The sequence below is a fragment of the Trachypithecus francoisi genome, unplaced genomic scaffold (genome assembly GCF_009764315.1).
Source record: "Trachypithecus francoisi isolate TF-2019V2 unplaced genomic scaffold, Tfra_2.0 Lachesis_group1, whole genome shotgun sequence".
Taxonomy (NCBI): Eukaryota; Metazoa; Chordata; class Mammalia; order Primates; family Cercopithecidae; genus Trachypithecus; species Trachypithecus francoisi.
This window is the reverse complement of record NW_022681454.1, coordinates 115,837,413-115,861,574: the sequence shown is the minus strand read 5'-3', so window position 1 is coordinate 115,861,574 and position 24,162 is coordinate 115,837,413. Positions and strand designations below refer to the sequence as shown.

Here is a 24,162-nt window from a genome sequence, read left to right as displayed (position 1 = left end):
GGAAGACATTCAAACAAGACAGTTATTTTTATCTCTATGCTATAGGCTATGTTGGCACCTGTGTTGCTCCCCTTGTTATAATTGCTTCGGAACATAGCAAGTACTTTTTAAAAATCAGAGTAATAGACATCTAGGCTCCTGTTCTGTTCATGGCACTTGAGAATATTTGGTGTGAAAACATGGTTCCTGGATTGGCTTTATATTCCATTATTATGTTTATAATCCATTAATATAACTCCCTCTTGAATCGATTTGAATTTTTAAGGCTCTATCACATTGTGGATAAGGTATACTGTCTAAATATTTATTTATATCAATAATTCATATAATTGTAAACATATTACCCTAGTATAGTATAACGATGATAGATCCATGTTAAAAATGACATATTTAAAGTAATGTTTGCAACCTTATATAATATTTAACTTTATGCTTTTATTGTGGATATTCTTTTAACGAGTACATAAGCTATTGTTTGCTGCAGTAATGAGTTACAAGCTATTTATATAATAGTTTCAGCATAGATCCGAGTCTTAATATCATGGAGAGGCTAAACCAAATTTTGCATAGAATAAATTGTAACTTCAAGTGGTATAAAGAGGTCTTTATCTTAGTTCCTCTCCTTTTTCTCCTTATTGAGTTATACCTAATTTATACTTTAGGAGACTATTCCAGCACCTTTAGCTAGGACTTGGTTTATATCATCCTAATTTTATGTAGAACAAACATCTACTCTTTTGGCTTTCTAACTGTAAATATTTGGGGATCTGTATATCAGGCAATATAACTAGACTGTTTTATATACAGTTTTTATTTGTCTATTCTCTTATCTGTTTTTTAGGACTTTGCTGCTTATTTGGCATTTTGTGGTATTGTTCTTCATAATGCTCAGCTCTATGAGACTTCACTGCTGGAGAACAAGAGAAATCAGGTCGGTCTGATTACTAAAGAAAGTGTATAGAAATACTTTTTAAAAATTGTTACATTTTTATCAAAGTAATGTATGCAGATTATTAAAAATTTAGATAGTACAGATTCAGTTTCTGAATACTTTATTTTTTCTAGTAGTCATTTCTATTTCCTATTTTCCAGGCTTAGTTGTTTATCTTGTTAGACAATGTTCATTAACTTGGGAGATGAGGATTTATTTGACTTACACCACACCTTACTTGCCATTACCCTTATCTTACTGGAATCATTCTATCATTGTTTTAAGTCACTGTATGGGTTGCACTTGTGTTGTTAAATAATGGTTTTAGGTCTTGCTCTGTCAACTATAGATATTACTCTTGATTTCATACTTTGTAAGGTGGGTGTCTTAACATCCCCTGTTCTCTTTATCTCGTTTTCCCAACTACCACTCCTTAGCCCTGCTGTTCCCATCTGGACTTTTTCTTTTACAATTGTCCATATTGGTAATATATACTGTTCTACAACCGTGATGAACTTTTCCTGGGCTTTGTCTAGGTTAATTCTAAAGTTACAATTTTAAAGAAACTATTTACAAGCACTATAATTATGTAAATGTTGTTCATGTTACCTTTGTTACAGAACTTTTCATTTTTCCTGATGTTTCTGAATTTTTTTCCTTGAACTCTTTGCTCTAATATAGCCTCATGTTCTTGTTTCCACCCCTCCCCAAACTCCATTATATTAGGCATCCTGTTGAATTCTCCTTCTGCTTCTATTTGGAGAGGTCCAAACTGAGGTTCTCCAACCTTTCTTCTTCCAAGCTAAACTGTTTAGCCCTATGCCTGCTACACTAGTGTCATCATAGAGCTTTTCTTCATTGCTTTCTTAGAAAGATTCCACTATCTTTTAGATGCCCTACTTCTTTCTCATTTCCTTGTTTTGTTGCAGCACATTCTCAATTAACTACTCAAGAAAGGGTATTGGTAAAGTAAATTTTCTGAGTCCTTGCATGTATGAAAATATGTATTGTACTATCCGGCCACTTTGGCTGGGTATAAAATTCTAAATTGAAAAATCAATTTCTCAGAATTTAGAAGTAGTGCTTTGTCTCCTAACTAGCATCCATATTGTCCTTATTCTTGGCTCTTTTGTAACTATTTTATATTTATTATCTACAATATAAATATATAACATAATATATAATACATATTTTGTATTTTTATATTATATATATATCTCTATTTTGTCTATGTGTCTATAAGCTTTTCAGATTATTTATATTTGCTTTTGTAACTTAATTTCACAATATTATTCTTTTTTCATTCATCATGCTGGCATCTGTATGTTGGTTCATCTCTTTGGAGGTTTAAGCAAACTGTTCACTTCTGTGTAATTCTTTTTTCATTATTTCTTTGATAATTCATCTTCTCTACCCTATATTTTCTCTGTTTAGAATCTGTGTTAATAAGATATGCGACCTTCCATTGCCTTTAACTACAGTGTTCTCCCTGTTCTATTGTTGCCATCCTTTCATCCAGTCCCTATTTTTACAAACAGATGTGATCACACCACTTCTTTCCTGCAGTGCATCACAGTTTAAACTGCTTCAAAAGACATACAGTACTTTTCAGATTCTTTTTCTGCTTAATGTTGCAATCGCATCTCCCAGTTCTCTTTATAGTCTATGCTCTTATAAAACCTGATCAAAACTTTCAGTATGCTACTTTCTCTCAATTCTATTATTTTTGCCTGAAATAGTTCTCTTCCCTGTTTCACCTGAATGATTCTTACTCATCTTTCAGACCTCAGCTAGGATAGCATCACCTCTACTGAGTTTTTGGTAATACTTATGAGGTTCAGAAGAAAGAGAAATCTACCAGAAAAAAACACAAAGGAAATTCTTAAGACTTTGTTTACTTTGACACGTAATATTTACTGTACTCTGTAAAAATATTGATAATGTTGACAAATGTTGATCTAAAAAGTTTAGAACAACATTAACAGTGTGTTTTACGTACCAGATAGTGTTCAAAATACTTTATAAATATTATCTTAATCCTCCCAGCAGCCCTGTGATTTTAATGTTATTAATATCCCTATGTTCAAGAAATTTGCCCTCTGTCTCAAAGCTAGCAGGAAAGGAAGTCAGGATTAAAAACTGATTACTCTGGCTTCAGAGCCTGTGATCTTAACAACTATATTAACTATATTAACAGTCAATGGAGGATTTTGTTAATAAGTGGAGACATATTTAATATTTGAATGCAGACTTGATTATAACCTGCTAGGTTAAACAACTTATAACCCATATAAATAATTATGCTTTAATAATTACAAACAATTGCTAAATAATAAGCTCTTAATATTTTTGTCTAGGTGCTGCTTGACCTTGCTAGTTTAATTTTTGAAGAACAACAATCATTAGAAGTAATTCTGAAGAAAATAGCTGCCACTATTATCTCTTTTATGCAAGTGCAGAAATGCACCATTTTCATAGTGGATGAAGATTGCTCCGTGAGTACAGAGTATGACTTCTTTATTTTTAGAAAGACAAAAACTTACATTTCTGTAAGCACTGCTTTTAAACCTCATTTTGGTCTTAGAACCCTCTCTCAAGCCCAAATGCATATGAGTATGTATATAAAACCAATCAGGGTATGAGTTATTCTGGTTGAAGACAGGTAGAGGTGGAGGGTGGAGGGTGGAGGGTGCCTCATCACCCTTTTTTACCTCTGTTCATGTCCCCATCCCACCCTCCTGAAAATAATTACCGTGGGAATGTGTGTTTCTGCTTCTATCAATGGCCACACTATCTTCGTGGAGAAATATATTGTCATTACAGTGTGCTGACTTTTCACGGTCAGGAATACTGGTGCCCTAGTTGCTATGAACAGACAGACCAGACTCCTCATTCTGAATGGGTTGGGTATAAAAATTTCTTCTTGCCAGAAATTGTATAGAAACCAAAAGGCATAGCCCAGTAGGAGCATTGCTAATGGTACCCATAAGTCCCATATTTTTACCAACAATGGAAAACCACTAAACTCTTCTAACTAGTAGATTTCAATCCACTGATTTTGTAATGTGAAGAAACATTTTCAGGTGTCTGAGAAAAGACAGAGTGTTGTCACAGAGTGCTAGTTACACCAGGCCGGCCGTCTTGAGTTTACCAGTAGAACCAGGGCCCCTGGCCTAACGCAGTTTTTCTTTATGCACTTTCTCTCCCTTCTCAACTTATGAACCACTGTTTCTGGGATATTTCTTTTTGCTGTAGTTGTTTGTTTTCTTTTTCCTTTAGTCCCTAAGAATAGGCTGTTCATTTGTGGATTAATAGGAAAGAGAGTGTGGACTACCACTTGTATAGGTCAGTTATAATCTACATATGATATCTGAAGTTACGTTCTGGGGGGAAGTAGAATAATAAAAGGTATTCAATATCTAATTTATATTAAGACATTTTAGTTGATTTAGATATAAGGACTATACCGTATGAGCCAACATCTCTCAATCATTTGGGATGTGTATATATGTCAGATGAATGCATTGTTTAATACAAAATTCTCATTAATACCAAATGAGAACTCACTAGGCTAAAAGGTAATCAGTATTTTCATAGATACTATTTCATATTTTTCAATCAGTTATAAAATCTTTAATATAAAGGTGATTATAATATAGTAGACATCATTTTAAATTTCAGGTCAGAATTCCTTAATGCAGTATGTCACTTAACCTGTAATTTTTGCTCTATGACCCACTTTTTGCATTTAATTTTTGAAAGTTATATGTGAAGCACTACTCTTTTTAGACAACTTAAATATCACTTTAATTCATACTCAATGGATACTTCTACCAGTTAACACCTGTTATGGTAGTACACTGATTTGGATCAGTGCTACTTGGAAATATAGCACAACAATATGCTTATTAGGATATTTTGCTCACTTTTTGACCACTTAAGTTGTAGGTTTTAGAAAAGGAATTAGGTGACTTTATATTCATTTGTATTACATTTATTTGTTGTTTAAAAATACGTCAACAGCGTGAGCAAAGGTGAGGAGGAAAAAAATGTACAGATTTCTTCTATCCCCAAATTAAACTATCAGTTTTTTTTCTGTTTTCTTCCAATTCTATATAAATAGAGCATGGGTGTAATGTGCTGTTCTGCTTTTTAATGTGATTTAAAATTTTTTTTTTCTTTCTTATTTTCGAGACAGAGTATCACTGTATCATTCAGGCTGGAGTGCAGTGGCACGATCTCACTATCGCAGCTCGCACCCTCAGCCTCCCAGGTTCAAGAAATTCATGTGCCTCAGCCTCCCCAGTAGTTGGGATAACAGAAGTATGCCACTACAGCCAGCTAATTTTTGTATTTTTAGTAGAGTAGGGGGTTTGCCATGTTGGCCAGTCTGGTCTCAGACTCCTGGCCTTATGTGATCTGCCCACCTTGGCCTCCCAAAATGTTGGGATTATAGGAATGAGCCACCATGCCTTTAATGTAATTTCAGAAGTATTTCTCTATGTTGTTAAATTTTTCACAGTTATTTTAATAATCACGTAAAGTATTACTGAATGAAACATCTTTTTAAGAAGGAATTCTTTACCTGGAATTTAACAACAATCAATGTACTTAAGCTTAAAAGCCAAAACTTGAGAATTTTCAATAAGCATAAAAAATTTTGAGCCGGGCACGGTGGCTCAAGCCTGTAATCCCAGCACTTTGGGAGGCTGAGACGGGCGGATCACGAGGTCAGGAGATCGAGACCATCCTGGCTAACACGGTGAAACCCCGTCTCTACTAAAAATACAAAAAAAAAAAAAACTAGCAGGGCGAGGTGGCGGGCGCCTGTAGTCCCAGCTACTCGGGAGGCTGAGGCAGGAGAATGGCATAAACCCGGGAGGCGGAGCTTGCAGTGAGCTGAGATCCGGCCACTGCACTCCAGCCCGGGAGACAGAGCAAGACTCCGTCTCAAAAAAAAAAAAAAAAAAAAAAAAATCGAAACTAATAATCCATAAGTACCTAGAAAAAACAAATAGTACTTGTATAATCATTCTTGCAAGACAAAATCAGAAATTATATGAATGAAACTTTTATTTTAATTAAATGGGAAGCAGTTTTGAGGATGTCATAAAATGAGTACTTGGGTCTATTTTGTCCAAGAATAAGTAAAAATATATTACAAGTATTCGGGTCTTTTGTCAATTCCATAGCATGTATGTCTGTATCTAGATAGTTTTTATTACCTTGTCAAACTTATTTCTCAGTCTGTGTTGTCTATTTTTAGGATTCTTTTTCTAGTGTGTTTCACATGGAGTGTGAGGAATTAGAAAAATCATCTGATATGTTAACAAGGTAAAAGCACTTATTCTCTACTTGTCTTTATCACATGTATGTAATATTGGCCAAATAGTTATTTCATGACCAGTTTGATTTAAGAAATACAAACTACAGATTATTTTATTGTCTCTTGTCTTTTCTCACATTTCCGGTCCTAAGTCTTCCTCCATCAAGATGGAGAGACTATTGACCACAGTGACTTAAAGTTGTTACTTTGTTAAGTATTTGTATTTAAATCAAAACTCATTACTAGACTATTATTTTGACAATGTGGTACAAGGAAGGGCCTTTTCTCCTATTAAAGGATTTTAGGAATTAGCAAAGGGCAAGAATGTAACTTGGAGGCAGATGGGGAATTCATTTGACTCAGAAGGTAGACCTGACCTTAAGCCTTTACTGCTGACTTGGGCATGAAGTGGGTAGTCTAGGGAGATAAACCATGGTTTCTCTAACCAGAGAGTTTTCTGATGTCCTGGAATTGGGGTTCACATGGTCATAATTGAATAGCTGACCTTTGTTTCCTTCTTGGCTTTGCTGATCATGCACTGAAGATTATATCCCACCTCCACACCTGTTCTATCCTAAGCTCCTGTGCCATTGCATTTTCTAGCAGATTTGACATTGTTTTAGTTAGTATTGAATCCTTTTGGAATGTATGAAAATGTGCACATTAATATATATTATTTTAATTTTATGATGCTGTAATACCTTTTTTCCTTTTTGAAAAGAAGATTTTAGAAAGTTTCTAGATAGGACACATGTAAATATTTGAATATTTTACTTTTTGGCGTGCATAAATAATGAGTTACTATATATAGATAGAAATATATATATCTACGTTTATATAGCTACCTTTATCTCCATGGGACAATAGGAAAATCAGTATGATAGTCATATTAAAAGTTCAAAATGATTAATTATCTACATGATCTTTTAAAATTTGTGGAGCAGCATATCCCTGTGTATTGTATTTTAGGTATTGGCTTTTGATTTTTTTCGTATAAATTCAGCCAGGCCCTGTAATTTCTTTTAGCAGTAGCTGGACAAATCCAGTGAATTGGTGTGATAGTGACCTCTACTGGTAAATATGCATTTAAAAAAACACAAAAATGTCTTGCTATATATGTATTTGTTTCTAAATACCACATTCCCTCTCTGTAGGCAAAATGGAAAGTATCTTTCCACTTATTGATTTAATGATTCCAAGACAGTCTTAGAATAAAGATTTTTTTTTGTAAAGGATAAATAGGTCAGTGTGATTACTTTTAAAGAGACTAATTTACATGGATCATTTTACCTGATTTATTAATTGACTTTACAATAATGAAAATAATTTCAACAGTAATGGCTTATGTTAACTAAACATTTAAAGTTAGCTTTTGTTATAGTGATACAGTAAAAGGCCTCTGAGTTTTTTTTATTTTAATAAAAATTAGATAACAGGCCTAATTTTGCAATAACTGAATTTAAAATGGTGTTTAGTAATGTTAACATTTTGAAAAAGGGCAAAACTAATATTGATGCTTATTTTTCACCAGCAGATTCTTTATTATGTTTCTAAAACTGATTATTGGTAGGATTTAGGACTTCGATTCTCATTATTAAAAACTTTGCCAATCCAAACTTTGCCATCTCTCCATTTGATGAAATGCTAGGCAATTTGATGTTATCAGTAAGCAAATCATTCTTTTTAGGAAGTTATTTATCAATTAAAAAGCATAGCTCATTCGAGATTTTTCCAGTCAATCCACTAATGACCTCATAAATTAATATACTGAAGATGGTTTTGAAATGTTAAATGTAAAACAACATATTCAGGGTGAACATTACACATAATTATTAGAAGGATATCATAAAAGGGATAAAGCATAATAAGCTCTTGGGAGTTGAGTTGCCCAGGAATTTCTGAAGGGAGGCTCATTTCCAGATGGTGGGAAGTTTTAGAATTTTTGTACTTCAATTCAAGAGCCACCCAATTAGAAGGAAAAAAATGAGTATAATGTTGTGCAGTTTATGTTAGCTCTTATTTTGAGAAGTAGGTATTTTAGTGCTATAATTCCATACTAATTAACTTTATGTTCATTCACAAATGCACATTTGTGTCATAAAATGACAAATACATAGAATTAATCCTTTTAGGTCACTTTCTTGGAATATACATATTAGTTTATACTTGTTATTGATTATCATATAAGAAAATATAAGTGTAATTAAGTAAGTAAAGACTACTACTTTAAAAAATTGTGGATACAGCGTAGAAGAATGTAGAAGTTAGACTGATTGTATTAAATGTAAGTATTTAAGTTTCACCACGTAGTGGGCTTACTAGCTATGAGACTTCATGTAAATTACTTAATCTCTCAAAGCCTCAGTTTCTTCATCTGTAGTGGTAGTAGGATTATAGTAAGAATTAAATGAGATAATGTATATAAAATGCTTCAGAAAATTTCTGGCATGTAGTAAGTACTTAGTAAGTGTAAGCTATTATTTCCGTGTCTATTTGATTTTTTTTTTTTTTTTTTTTTTTTTGGTCTTTGGTTTACATTAGCCTGCAGTGACTCCCATTTAATTCTAAAGCACAGAAATTTATCTTTTCCAATTCCATGTACCTAATTCTGTCATCCCAACAATGCACTCATATACGGTTCATTGATACACATTGTACAAAAAGCCTTAAATGTGTGAGTTAGTCCAGGTCTTCCAAGAAACAGATGCCAAGATTAGATTAAATGTGCGGAAATTTATTAGAGAAAACACCCTGTGAGAACCAGAGGGAAGAAGCCAGGAAAGCCATCAGACCAACACGAAAGTCTGACCCAGAATTAAGGAGAGGAAGAAAGAAGGAAGGAAAGTTGTACAGAAGTATCCTAGACAGCTGAACAGTTCTAAGGAAGGTTTGGCAAGGTTGCTGGAAAGTCCTCTAGCTGAAATTTACTGTGAGAAGAATACTGGACCTCCCGGGATTAGGCCTACTTTAGTGTCCCTAGTGTGCTCAGTCTTTTTCTCTGGGACCAGCCCTGGTAGAGGTGACCTCAGTGCAAACTTGGTGACGGCTTCCAGAGCACAGCAACTTGAGACATTGGTCAGCTACTCTTTCTGCAAGTGGAGCTCTGAGGCACATTCTAAAGGCCACTATAACATTCCCATCATTAAAAGAATGATATCCATATTCCTTGTATTACACTTTCAAAATCTTTCACTATCTGTCCTAGCCTAACATTTTCAGCCTGAAATCGTTTTATTCTTGACAATCTGTATCTGTTTAGTGTTTCCCAATTACACATAGAACTCTTCCATGTCAGCAATGTGTTTTATACTGTTTTGTTTTGTTTTGTTTTTGCCTGCCTGGAATACTCTACCTTTCATTCCTGATATCTCTCCTTTAAAAAGTCTCAGCCAGCTGTGAATTCATTTCTCTAACACTACTTCTTCCCTATTCCACTCCATTTAAGTGCTACCTGTCCATCTTCTCCACATGTGTGGTGCTTGCATTGTTACACTGTATCACTTAGGATTAGGCTTGACTGTGGATCATGAAAACCCAAAATAAAAATAGCTTAAACAATAACACAGTATTATTACTGTCTCCTGTAAAAGCCCAGAGGTAGCCAGCTCAGGCTTGGTGCTATAGCTCTGCTCCACAAAGGCCTTGGGGACCAAGACACCTTTAGGCTTTCTACCTTATTCTCTAGGGTATGGCCCTTTTCTTAAGGGTCAAGGATGCAGCTCCAGTCATTATATCCACATGATAAACAGTAGGATGGGGGACAGGGAAAGAAGGGACAGACAGCAGGTGTCACGTGTCTCTTAGGAAGGTTACTAGAAGCCGTCACAAATACAAACATTTACTCTTACATCCTGTTGTCTAGAACTTAACCAGATGGCAATACTAAGCCACTAGGGTGGCTGAGAAATGTGGTCTTTATTCTGGGTGGCCATGTATGTCCAGACAAACAGAAGGGGAGGAGGATTACCGAAGGACAACTGGCAGTCTCTGCACTAGACTCTACCCAAATAGTCCATGTAATTTAAACACATTATTCATTCTGTTTCAGTCTTCTACTAGATTGTAAGCCCCTATGACAGTTACTGACCTGTGTAAGTTTGTCTCCCATATACTGTTAAGGGTGCCTCTGATGGTTAAGGTATTCAATCTGTATTTATTGAGTTCAGGAACTAAAAATTTATCAACATTTCTTATAGAGTAAGAAACAAACATGGTATCATGTAACTTTAATAAATATAATGCTCAGTTTTCACTTAAAGTAACCATCAGGAAAACCTAAAAATTTCAGGGAGATAAATAAGGTATCAGGTATTTGTTGATTTATAAATAGTTTTTCTACTTCTCCTTCTGTATATTAACTAGTGTAAGTCTGAATTTCTGATCTCTGACAAATTGCTTAACCATTTTGGATTTTTTTCTGGCTCCTACTCTTAAAATAATGATGATGATAAGAATAATAATGATTATTGATATGATAATTATCATTTTAAAAGAGATTTTAAAAATAAGCAATGGGAAAAGGACACCCTATTCAATAAATGGTGTTGGGTTAGCTGGCTAGTCAAAAGCAGAAGATTGAACCTGCATCCTTATCTTTCACCATATGCAAAAATTAACTCAAGATGGATTAAATATTTAAATATAAAACCTCAAACTACAAGAATCCTAGAAGAAAACCTAGGAGACACCATTCTGGACATAGGCCTCGGGAAAGAATTTATGACTAAGTCCTCTAAAGCAATTACAACACAAACAAAAATTGACAAGTAGAATCTAATTATATTGAAGAGCTCTGCAAAGCAAAATAAACGATCAGCAGAGTAAACAGATAACCTGCAGAATGAGAGAAAATATTTGCCAACTATACATCCAGCAAAGGTGTCATATCAAGAATCTATAAGGAACTTAAGGCAACAAACAAGAACCAAATAAACGCATTAAAAATGAGCAAAGAACACGAACAGACATTTCTCAAAAGAAAACACACAAGCAACCAACAAACATGAAAAAATGCTCTATATCACTAATCATCAGAGAAATGCAAATCAAAACCACAATGAGATACCATTGCACACAAGTTAGAATAGGTGTTATTAGAAAGTCAAAAAACAACAGATGCTGGCAAAGGTGAAGAGAAAAGGAAATGCTTATCTTACCAGATGGAAGGTCTTGTCTGCGAGTTGTCCAGGTTCTTGGTGCATCCAACAAAGAGTTGAACAAAATGCAAAAACAAGGCAACGAAAGAATGAAGCAATGAAAGAAGCATCATCAAAAGTGCAGACGTATTGAAATGAACGTACACTCCAAAGAGTGGGAGCAGGCTTGAGCAAGTGGCTCAAGAACTCAGATTACAATGTTCTTTAGGGTTTTCACTAAGCTAAAAGAATTTGGTAACACTCCTAAGTGCCCTTTAGAGGCCTCTAATTGGTTACACCCTATGAAGGATTGGCCAGTGACCAATCAGAGGCTAAGTAGAGACTTGGCCTGTGGTTAATCAGAGGCTGATGTGGAAAGTTCTGTCTTGTTATACAGGAGCAGCCTGTCTGCTGCCTAAATTCCTAGAACTAGATGCACCTGCCTAAATTCCTAGAACTAGATGCACCTGCCTAAATTTCTAGAACTAGATGCACCTGCTGTTCTTTTGCTTCTACCTTAACCCTTGGTTATCCTAATTCTCTATTCTCCTACCTCACTTACATACACACTGTTGGTGGGAATGTAAATTTGTTCAGCCCCTGTGGAAAGCAGTTTGGAGATTTTTCAAAGAACTTGAAACAGAACTATCATTCCATCCAGTGATCCCAATACTGAGTATACATCCAAAAGAAAACAAATCATTCTACCAAAGGACACATGTGCTCATATGTTCATTGCAGCACAATTCACAATAGCAAATACATGGAATCAATCTAGGTACCCATCAACAATGGATTGGATCAAGAAAATGTGGTACGTATACACCACAGAATACTACACAACCATAAAAAATAAAATCATGTCATCTGCAGCAACATGGATGCAACTAGAGGCCATTATCCTAAGTAAATTAACACAGAAACAGAAAACCAAATGCAAAATGTTATTGCTTATAAGTGGGAGTTAAATGTTGGGTACACATGGACGTAAAGATAGGAGTAATAGAAACTAGAGACTATTAGAGGGTGGGGGGAGGGAAGGGGGCCAAGGGCTGAAAAGGTAATGTTGGGTACTATGCACAGTACCTGGGTACCTGGGTGATGGGATCATTTGTAACCTATACTTCAGCATCACATAATATACCTAGATAAATAAACTGCACATGTACCTCCTGAATCTACAATAAAAGTTAAGAAAAAAAAACCCTGTATTTTATGTTTAGTATACTACTGCAAATACTACTCATTAAATTTTTTGTCTTTCCAGAAAAAAAAAAAAAAAAAAAGAGATTTTACGAGGATGCTACTTCTCCAATGTACTTCCTTCTCCTGGTGGTCACCTTTTCATTTTTCTTCTTTTCACTATAGCTTCTTATTTTCTTCTCTCTAGGCTGCTGCTATTTATAAAATATTTGTAGTTTTAAACGTTGTTTTATTAAACTAAACCCTGCATTTATATAACCATTTCCTGAGTGTCACCCAGATAATATGTGTGAAGTAGGACCTCAGGAGTGTATTAGGTCTGATGTATATGATAACTGGCATACCTTCGCAGACTATCAGTCTAGTCTCAAGAAATATTCAAAGTTCATTTACTCTTATGTCACTCTTCTGTCATTTTCTTTTCGTTCTTTTTCATGTATACATAATACTAGACAAGTGGTCAGTACTTGGTTTGACCAAATTACACTTAAAGTAAAATGTACAACAAAGGGAAGACTGAAATATTTTGACCAGGAACAAGGCCACGGAGTTTGGGAATCTTCATGGAATCACTAGCACTGAAGGACGCCATATGAAACCACTGTCCCAAGAAGCAGCCGGGGCAGGTTGGGTGGGAGGGACAGAAGATAGGCAAAACATTGGAACTTTGGAAACTTAGAACAAGTGGACATTTTTCCTGAGATGTATGCCATTGTCACTCAGTATCCTTAAGAAATTGATTCCAGGAACCCCTGCGGATACCAAAATCTGCAGACACTAAAGTCCCTTGTATAAAATGATGTAGCATTTGCCTATAACTTATGCACATCCACTCTATATTACTTACAATACCTAATACAATGTAAATGCTATTTAAAGAATTGTTATGTTGTACTATTGTTTAAATGTATGTTTTTATTTTTATTTTTATTTTTTTTTCTTTGACTTATTTTTGATACTGCAGTTGGGTGAATCCAAAGATGTGGACTTGTGGGTACAAGGGCCAACTATATTTTATTTTGAAATGTCTACTGTTGTTTGGTTTTCCTACTTCTTTAGTGATATTACTATTAAAATAAGCAGGTCCTTATAGATGGAGTAAATTTCCATAATCTGACCCTCTTTGCTGAATTCATCATCACCACAAAGGAACATACGGAGTTTCCTGATGAAAAAAACATGTTCCATTCTGTTTTCCCTCCCTTGCACTGACACTGTACCCCCTGGCATCAGATTAATCTTTCATGTTCACTCTGTTAAGAGACTGGAACATAAGTGGTAAAAATATTGTAAGTTCGTAAAAATTTTTTGAGGAAGATAAATTTTTAATTTTAAAAGTATCATAAAACATCTCAAAGCAGAAAAACTGTAGAGAGGAAGTTGAACAAAGGGAAAGATGTTAAAGAAGACACGACAAAAAGACAGAAGGAGAAAGAAAATAGACTTGAGAGAAGAGCTTTAAACATTTTTTCTAAGCTGTTTGATTTTTCCCTTGGTCTTAACATATGTAAAATACTGTTTTATTGGGATGGATAGATAAACCAAATAATGAGGAAGTAAAACAAGCACTGGACCTTTGGCATTCTATAATCTGATGAGAAAATATGACATGAGGGGACATATGAATTTACATTAAATGACACCGAAACTCACCATGCCCATTTGTAATGAGAATAAGGCCATTCACTTTTATCAAACTTGTTGAAAAATTGTGGGATTTTGTTTTTTCAAAACATTTAAATTATAGTAACTGACAATGTTGTGAATCGTCAAACACATTTAAAGCTGCATTTTCCATATAAGTATATATTTTGCCTTATAATTTAAGGCTGGTATTTTTCTCCCTTAATCATTTATTTAACTGTTTGCCTATGCTTTTTTTTAACTGCACAGAGGGAACTCATATCTGTTATTTTCACAGGGAACATGATGCAAACAAAATCAATTACATGTATGCTCAGTATGTCAAAAATACTATGGAACCACTTAATATCCCAGATGTCAGTAAGGATAAAAGATTTCCCTGGACAGTAAGTAACCCAATTTTAGACTTGAAACTAGAAGGCTGTTTTCCCATAAGATCTGTACTTATAGTTATTATTCTTGAACTGAAGGACTGGCTCTAGAATTGATTGTTTAGGAATGATCTGTGCTTTCCCTCATCTGAGGAAGGAGAATAAAATAGATCATAACATCTATTGAGAGCTGTACTTGGATATTTTTCTTTGTACTTTTTTCACCTTTTTAAATGTCTATAAATAAGTAACCATACTGTTTTTAAAGTAATTTAGCTATTACCTGCATAATGTTAATGATATTCCTTAGAAAATATTGCTAGAGTTTTTGTCTTATTTGCAAAAATTAGTTTCCGTGTGGCTTGAACTGATGCAACTGGTAATCCGTCATAGTGAGTAGCTCTGGGAAAATGGATGTTTGTTTTTCTTGACCTCAAAGCTACAAATATCTGGTTCTCAGACACTGAAAAATTTGAATTATAGTATTTTCTCTCACCTTTTCAGGAAAGTATTGCACTTTGAGGCAGCTGCCTTGATTTTGTTATTTGGATGATTTTATTATTTGGGTGTTGTTTGGAGACATTGTTAGAACTTTAGCAATATAGCAATAGCAACAGTGGTATTACTAAAGGACAGGTTTGTAACATGGTGCATTTTAGGTGGCATTTAGATTCTGCCCCTCTTGTTAAATTATTTGAGGCATTTACTACACTAGTATAGTAGATACTGTACTTCTACTTCTCTCTTTTTTTTTACTTACTTTTAGATATTACTTATTATTACTATAAGCTGCTTGGAAAGTTTAAAGTGAAAAAAATCCAATATTTTTAACAAAGTAAAGACATTGCTTTATATTGCATTTATGTGAACTTTATTATAATTTATACATTTTCTGCTTTCCAATGTTCTCTAGCTAATATAAAAGTTGAATATATAGTGTTTTCAAATGTGTCATATAGTTTCTATAGCATCTAATGGACAGATCAATCTCTTTACCATTTTAGCTGTTTTGTTCTTTTTATTTTTGTTTAGACTGAAAATACAGGAAATGTAAACCAGCAGTGCATTAGAAGTTTGCTTTGTACACCTATAAAAAATGGAAAGAAGAATAAAGTTATAGGTAAAGCCTTTCCTTTAACCTATACTCTAAACTTATTTTTAAAAATGTATTCCCAGCTATACTTCTTTCTTTCAAATGTAAAGAATAAAATATTTAAAAACAGATAAAAATTAGAATGATAGAATAATTAAAATAATTGATAAATACCAACAGACATTTGTTAAATATCTTATAGACTATGGTGTACTTTTATAATTATTATACTATTTCAGCAGAATTTTTTGTTTAAGAATGATTGATGATGTATTGAAATTTAGTAGACTGCATAAGAGATATCAAGAGATAATGTGTATTGTTTTAGAGTCTTATTTCCTGGATGTTGACTTTTTTAAGAATGTAGTTTAGATTATAGGTTATATTTATTTATTCATTTAATAAATATTTATTGAGCACTTCACTGTTCTTGGCAGTTGGGAGAAATCAATGAACAAAGCAGAAATCCCTGCCCTCAGGAGCTTATTTAAGAATGTAGTTTAGATTATAGGTTATATTTATTTATTCATTTAATAAATATTTATTGAGCACTTCACTGTTCTTGGCAGTTGGGAGAAATCAATGAACAAAGCAGAAATCCCTGCCCTCAGGAGCTTATATTCTTAATATGATTATAGAAAAACCTCTACTTCAGGAATGATGGAAGAATGCATTCTCAGAAAAATTGAATGATGTTTCCTTTTACTGATATATTTGTTTCCTGGTATTGCAGTTATGTAAAGGTTAAGTAGGATTTTATATGCCAGTCATCCATGTTGATGTTTCTGAGATGTAGTAAAAAAGGTCTGAACTGTTAACATTCTCCTAGGAACCTGGAAATAAAGAAAATATACCTTTTTAAAGGTTAAATTTAGAATTAAAACTCTAATGGAGCGACATTTAGATATATAAATATAACTTTAAAAGTCTGAATACTTTTCCAGTTGCAAGATTTGACTATAATTTAATTGAATGACAGTTTTAGTCAGAAAGAAGGGGCAGAAGGTATCAGTAATGAAAATAGAAAAAGAAAAGACAGATATTAAAAGTGACTGTCTAAGTTCTGTGCAAGAGTAAAGTAACATTTGTCCCTAACACAGAGATGTATGTGGAGAGTTGTATCAGTGTGCACTGAGTATTCTGACCATATGGTGAGCCTTCACTAGGTGCAATGGATGCATCAGGTTATAGCCAGTAATATCTTTCCTATTCCCAGTCCCTCTGCCTAGAATGCATCCGTATTGTGAAAGCGATACATCAGCTTAGTACAATTCGACATTCTATGACTCTGATTTCCCTTGTTCTGATTCCAGTCCCAGCAATCCAACTTGTACTGATTACTTTCTTTTACAGTGTAGGTTAGCTCATGGGAAGAGAATGCATTATTCATGTCTTCTCAAATATACTGGTTGCCCTGACAGTTGTTTCTTATTGTATGAGCTGGACTTGAGGCAATGGGTTGGAGCTGCAGGTGCTTGTACTTCTGTTTCTGGGACAGATCTGTTTCTTTTGGAACATTGATACTATTCTGGTTTTATAAATCTGTCTTGTCAACTTAGTTACTGTGACTCCACCCCAGCAGTCTTCAGTATGCTAATCTAGTGCCTAAGCTCTAGGGTCACTCCTGACCCTGGTGAATTGCGCATTAAAGCTGCTTGGAAACCAGCGTGCCAACCTCCTGCTGGGCAGTTGAGTCAACTTTTCTACAGTTCTTGGAGAAAAAAGTGGAGGCTAATGAATCTGTGAGATCTTTTTTAAAGATTATCACTGATCAGATCTCTAACATAAGCAATAAAAGAAAACTGCCAAGGGCACCTTACAATATGATACCAAGTAAATGTTATAAAATTTTATTTCCTAGGGAGGTCAAGGGGAAAACTATATTATAAATGTTATGCTGTTTAAAATGCTTTTTTATAAGTATGAAGATTTACTACAAGCTGTCTTTGGCCTTTGAAAATGTGAAATTAAATTTCAGAAGGAATGCATTATTTACTAGTAAGTTGTCACAGGAAGGAAGGCAGAGTGGCAGCTTGCTCCATCGAGTCACATCTTCACTTTTCCTCAGCAGCATTTCTTTGGAGTAATAACTGGGAATGGGGAGTGGCTGGAGGAAGTTACGCATCGGGCCCCTTTGTCACTTTATGTGAAGGTAAATGAGAGCGAGTTAGGCGACATGGAAAGAGCACTGGACTAGGGGTCGGACTCACAGCACTGTGTTAGCGCCACTCATCTTCAACCACACTTATGGGCACATTACTCACCTCTGTAGAGTTGAACTTAGTAATTTTTCAGATCCGTTCAAAATTCACATTTTGTGATCCTGTCACTGTGTCAGACAAGTAAGCAAAAAATAAAAAATGACACAATCAGACTTCTCTTGGCATATATTTTGTATCACCCTACTTGATGACAGAGCCAAAAGTAGGCAAATGTTGATTTTGGAGAGAAAAATTCCTTGTAAATAAAAAGAAAGGAAAAAGAAATGATTTCTCTAGTCGGGTTTTGTGTGGGGTGAAGGGAGGTTCTCAAGTAGATCCCAAATATAAGGGGGAAAATTTCCAGTGTTCCCTGCTGCTTTACAAGAGTGACAAAACTAAGAATTTGATTTCTGGACTATACTTATGTATCTGCAGTTGCAGCATGGAAAATGTCATGGTTGTGGATAATTTGTCTTACATGTCATAGACCAGATTCCACTATTATGTAATTCTAATAGAGAATCCCTATAGAGTTACGTGCAGAAAGACAGATGGACACATGTGTTTTTTGTAATCTTCTTCCTTCCTCTCATTTTTTCCATTACTGACATTTAGATGGAATTATAGACATTAGACCACTATGGGGACTGCTGTCCCATCACATTTATTCCCTGAGGTATTGTTTCCTATCAAATGTTTTCTTAGTGCTCTGGCTAATACACAGTGTTTCCACTACTTTGCTTCCAATACTTTTAAGGAAATATATTTTTCATTGAACGTTCATTTATTTTAACTAATTATTTTCCCTACTTATTATGCTAAATATGCCTTTTTCCCATATCATATTTACCAGACATTTTAATGCCTATTTTTTCCATATCAATTTCAGGATAAATTTTCCAGAAATTAGTTCTATTCCCATTGAAAAATTTTTTTAAAGATGCTTAGAACATCTCCACTTTAAATAGCTTGCTTTTTCATCTCCTTGTTAATAAAGAAAAGCATAAAAATAAAAATTACAGTGCTGTACTACACATTGTTTGACAGAGAAATATGAGAAAGAAATATGTATTTGTAAGCTGGTTACTATCTTCATCCTTTCTCAAGTACACTGTAAGAAGGTTCTGTTTTTTACTTCTACAATGAATTTTTAAGTCTCTTACACTTTCAAACTTGTTCTGTTAGCCTATTTGAACTGGCTAAACACCTACATCATTCCGATGCTCCAAATGGCACCCCGTTTTAGTTCCTTTCTATCAGTAAAATTTGGGAGACCTGCATGCCTGCAGAATTTTTTTGAGTAGGCCTCAATAAATTTTTGAATCATTGATTGTCACTGCCACATCATCTTAGCTTACTCTGTTAATTTATTTTGGCTTTATTTAATGAATTACTCAGGGTTGGACCTTTAAATAGGTGAATGCGTGGAGAGATGAACTGCTCTTCTGTGTGTCGCAGTAGAATTCCAAGGCATAAATAAATATTCTAATGTTATGTCAGCTTAAGTTTTACCAATACTTCATTTTACTTTTCATATTACATTTTATCACTTGGCAATATCACTATCTGTTCATTTGTTTATAATTGTAGATTGTCTTCCATGGCATACATTGCTCGTATTACTTAAGTATCTAGGTTTTTTCCCAGTTAGAGAACTGTAAATTATGCTTAGTTATAATAAGCACAAGGAAATAAGGCTGTAGGGTATAAAGGTAGTAATAGGTGGAAGAAAATTAGAAAAAAATGGAATTAAGATATTATAGTTTAGAATTACAGAAGTGAAGATCTATATAATAAAAATCAGTGTAAGGATGACAGCTTTAATAATTGGCTGAAGAAAGACAAAAATAAGGAAAACTTTTTAGCAGCACTAGAAAACAGAGAAGTAGTCTTTAGTGGATCAGAAACACCAAGGAATTCCCGGAACCTGTGAAGTATACGTCATTTGTAAAGACACATTTTATACAACACGGGCAAAAATTGAATAGGGATAACAATATTTCTATCAAACAAAGTAGAATTTATGGTAAACATAATGTAAAGAATCACCTTTCATTGAGTAAAATTAAAACTCACAGAGGAAAATGTCATTGCCATGAATGCTAATAAACTAAATAGCATCATTGACATACAAAAACTAAAACTGTTAAAAATACACGGAGAAATGGACAAAATGATCATCATAGTGGGCCTGAAGTATACTTGTCAGCATTAAATTATAGAAAAAAATAAACATTAGAATTGATAAAAATTAAGTGGATTTAAATGACATATATAGCTTTACTTTCATGTTTCAGAATTTAAAAATACAGATTATTCTCAAATATGTGTCAAAAATCAAATATTGATGATATGCAACACAAAGTCAGTCATTTCTGAAAAGCAGAATTATTGGCCACTTTCATAGATCACAGTGCATTAAAACTGTTAATATATAACAAAAAGATAAATGGGAAGGAAAAAACTCACTTAGAACCTGAAAAGCATTCTCCTAAATGACAAAGAAGAAATCAAAAGTCATAATTAAATTACAGCATTTTAGAAAATTAATTGTTCTATCAACATAACATAAAACTCAAGGTACATGGTGAAAGCCATACTCAGAGGAAATTATGTAGCTTTAAATATTTTATTATTATTAAGAAATAATGAAAAAATTTTAACTAATCATTCAACCGTAGAAATTAGAAAAACAGCACCTTTCTCTTTCTCACTCTGCTGCCTTCCCCAAATAAATATATACATGAGAAGAAAGAAAGCAGAAGAAAAAATTGAAAAAATAAACTTATGAAATGGGAAGAAATAAATAAGAGATAATGGGCAAGCACAATAATAACAGAGAAACCTCCAACAGATAATGAGGATATTAAGAGAGAAATGCAACTAGTAATGAACGAGGGAATGTAACTACAGATACTGAAAACATTTTAAAAGATACTTGATAATACAATGTAGCAAATAGGAATTAACATTTGGTGAAATTGAGAATTTCTATAAAAATTGGTAGTAACCAATACTAACTCAAGAGGATGTTAGAATTGTTCATGGGAGTAATTGAGAAAGAATTTGTTATATATAAAAAGAAGCTATTGCCCAAAGAAATTCTAACCAAAGCAATCAGAAGGGAGGCATGGTTGAAATAAGATGAGACACAGAAAAAAAGGAGGCAAAATAAAATAACTTACAAATTATATTATTGTTAAATGGAAAACCCAAAAAGAATTAGCTGAAAGTACCTGGTCTAGTAAGAGTTTTATAAGAAGCCTAATTATCAAATTATTAAAGAGAAATAATTTTAATATATGCCAAGACAAATTTGTTAGAAAACAATGGAAAAAAAACCCATTTACTATAGTAATAAAGAATAAACTTGGCCAGAAATATATGCCATCTATATGAAGAAAGATACAAAATTCTGAGTGACTTTAAAATCATTAAGAAGTGAATACATTTCTGAAATGATTAAAATCTAGTTTATGAGATATCAAGTCTCCCCAGATTAGATTTGCATCAATTTTAATATGTATCCTTGTGAGATTTGGATGGGAGTGGGGAGGTTGTTCCTGATCAACATTTACAAACATTGATAATACTTAACAACTGGAGGTGTAAAAAGAATCATAGCTGATGGTTATTGCCCTTTCAGAAATTAAATTTAGATTTAATTCAGAAATTAAAATGATATAAAAGTAAAATAATTAAAAGTATGGTATAGGTGCTAAAAGACATGCCAAGACTGATGAAACAGAACAGAAAGTCTAAATGTAGACCCACAATCTGGCATATATAATTGTGTTATTGTATATAACAGTAGGGTGTATTTCGTTATTTTTAAGTAAGATACTTTTGAATGAAAGACACCACTTTATGTATCTCCAAGAAAGTAAAATATGATTTCAATTTGCTATGACAAGCTATTGATCATAACGTGCATACTGATTTCAAAAATATTAAAATGTGGAAAAAGTATGTAATAGTTGAAACAAATACAAATTTAGTGTATGGTGACAATTCAGATCATCAGAGAATGGATAACTGGTCAGATGTTATAAGACTCCAATAGCAGTTAGGGGAAAAAAAAATTAAGTTGGATTATAAGATTAAATGTAATACATGTATAAAAGTACTAGGGAAAATACAGGTTTATATATCACATTAAAATGAGGAAGGCTGTTTTAAAAGCAAGGCACTATAGTTGAATATTGTAAGGATAATTATTTTGGCTCCTTAAAAAATTAAGTCTTTTATATAGCAAAAACCTCTCCAAATTAAGACGATTGACAAATGAAAAGTGCAGAAACAAAAGTATTTGCAAGATAGGTGATAAAGGTACATTTTACACTTTAATAAGGCAGGATGCTAATTTTGGAGTCCATGTTAGGTGGTAGAGAGGACATAAGACTGCAAGCAGGGTATAAGCATTGACCCCCTGTTCTGCCAAAGAGCCAGAAGGAAGACTGGTTGGTAACAACATCCAATCCCTGTAATTATGGAAAATAAAATGTAACTGTTTAATTTTAGAAGCCATCTAGTCCCTTCAGCATAATTTCCAGAGCTGCCTTCAATGCTAACCAGCTCTCAGAGCTACTGTGATGACCACATTTTGAGTACTTTATGAAATCTATAATATTAGGTAGCACTGATAGTTTGCTAACTTCACTCCTTCTTGGTTTTCCCCTAATGTTTTTGAATATTGTTTCATTTTATGATTGCACTTATTAATGGGTTTTTGCTGAATGGTTTTCTTTTATTTTTGGTTTGGCATTAAACATTTCATTTTTAAATGATTCTGAGTTTGCATGGTTTATGAGTAATGTGGCATCTCAAATTTCCAGTTTTAAATTTCATTTTTGTACTCCTTACCCTTTTAGATCATTAAGGAAGAAGTTGTGAACACTCTATCTGTAAATGTGCCCAGGTTTTTAGTTTTCTTAAACAGGGAACCCCATTTGTTATAAATCTTCTTTTTCTTGATAACTTTTTGTTTTAACATGGGTATTTTTGCTTGATATAATTAAACTTCCTGAAGAGTGTAAAGAGATCAATGGGATTATCATGAATGCTATTTAAATATGGCTGTTCATATCACTTTCAAAAGAGAATTAATTTATATGCCTAGATGGATGGTTTGTCTTCAGTACCCATTTGTTGTTGTTGTTGTTGTTGTTTTCCCCAGAGCTTAACTCTGTGTCTATAGATCTATATCTATAATGGTGGATCATAACATGGATATACTTTAGCTGTTCTGCTCTGAACTGTATTTGTTACAGCAGAACCTTGATATTTCTACACATAATATTCCATTTAAAGGACTTGCGAACAATTCCAAAGGTATAATTTAATGACTCTTAATATATTCATTCAGTGAATTTTGACCAAGGCATAGATTTGAAGTGCTGTACTAGAGAGACACTTAGCTAGGTCATAAGCCTCTCAGATTACTTGGTATTCACATAAGCCCTCTGTGTTGTACGTTTCTTGCTATACGTGTAGTAATTCTTAGGAAGTAATTTTTAAATTCTTGTTTATGAAAAAGGCTATTGAGTAGGAGAAAACTTTGGTAAAATTGAAAGGCAATTCCATTGCGATGTGAGGATAAGGGCATGAAACGTGACTCTCAAGAAAATATGATTTGGGAGACAGAAGCCTGTGTAAATAGTTCCATATTTATAATTTGGGGATTCACAAAGGTTGGAGGACATAACCCTTGGTTTGTTTTTGTTTTTTGTTGTTCTTGTTGTTTTTATCCACACACAGGATATATACATTTAAGATAATGAATGCTGATTGCCATTTAGTATATGGCTTTTACTTGCAGTGTCCAAATTCATTATATCTTGTTTAAAGTTTCCCTTGACTATGGAATAATTGATAGAAAAGTAACTTCTGCAGCTCTAATGCTAATAGATAAGCATATAGATGTCTTTACTGTTTAAAGTAGATAAACAAACAAAAAGAGCAAAAAGGAGAGTCCAGATCATTTATAGTATGAAAAGTAAAGAAAGTGAACATTGATGGTGGTAAAGGAGCTTAATGTGCAACCATCTTCCAGACTCTATGAAATCCTTTCGTGCTCCAGGAAAAATAAAGGATAATAGACTATTATAGTCTTCATGGGAAACTAGTTCAGTCAGAGCTACATTCTTTCATTAATTCAGAAAACATTTTTTTAGTTCCTACTATATGCTAGGCATTTTGCCAGCTGAAGAAATGGAGCTGAAAAAAATAAATAAAACTCTAAGCCCAAGATACTGACAG

At 33.6% G+C, this 24,162-nt stretch overlaps 1 protein-coding gene across 5 annotated transcripts in view; it reads left to right on the top strand.

Moving 5' to 3' along the window:
• Positions 1-24,162, top strand: part of PDE5A (phosphodiesterase 5A) — a 138,473-nt gene that overhangs the window by 64,331 nt on the left and 49,980 nt on the right. For all 5 annotated transcript variants that reach the window (XM_033215131.1, XM_033215129.1, XM_033215133.1 and 2 more), the window contains exons 5-9: positions 842-931; positions 3,289-3,426; positions 6,198-6,265; positions 14,517-14,625; positions 15,643-15,730. In XM_033215131.1, coding sequence (XP_033071022.1) covers positions 842-931; positions 3,289-3,426; positions 6,198-6,265; positions 14,517-14,625; positions 15,643-15,730 — 493 coding nt within the window. The remainder of the gene's footprint in view (positions 1-841; positions 932-3,288; positions 3,427-6,197; positions 6,266-14,516; positions 14,626-15,642; positions 15,731-24,162) is intronic.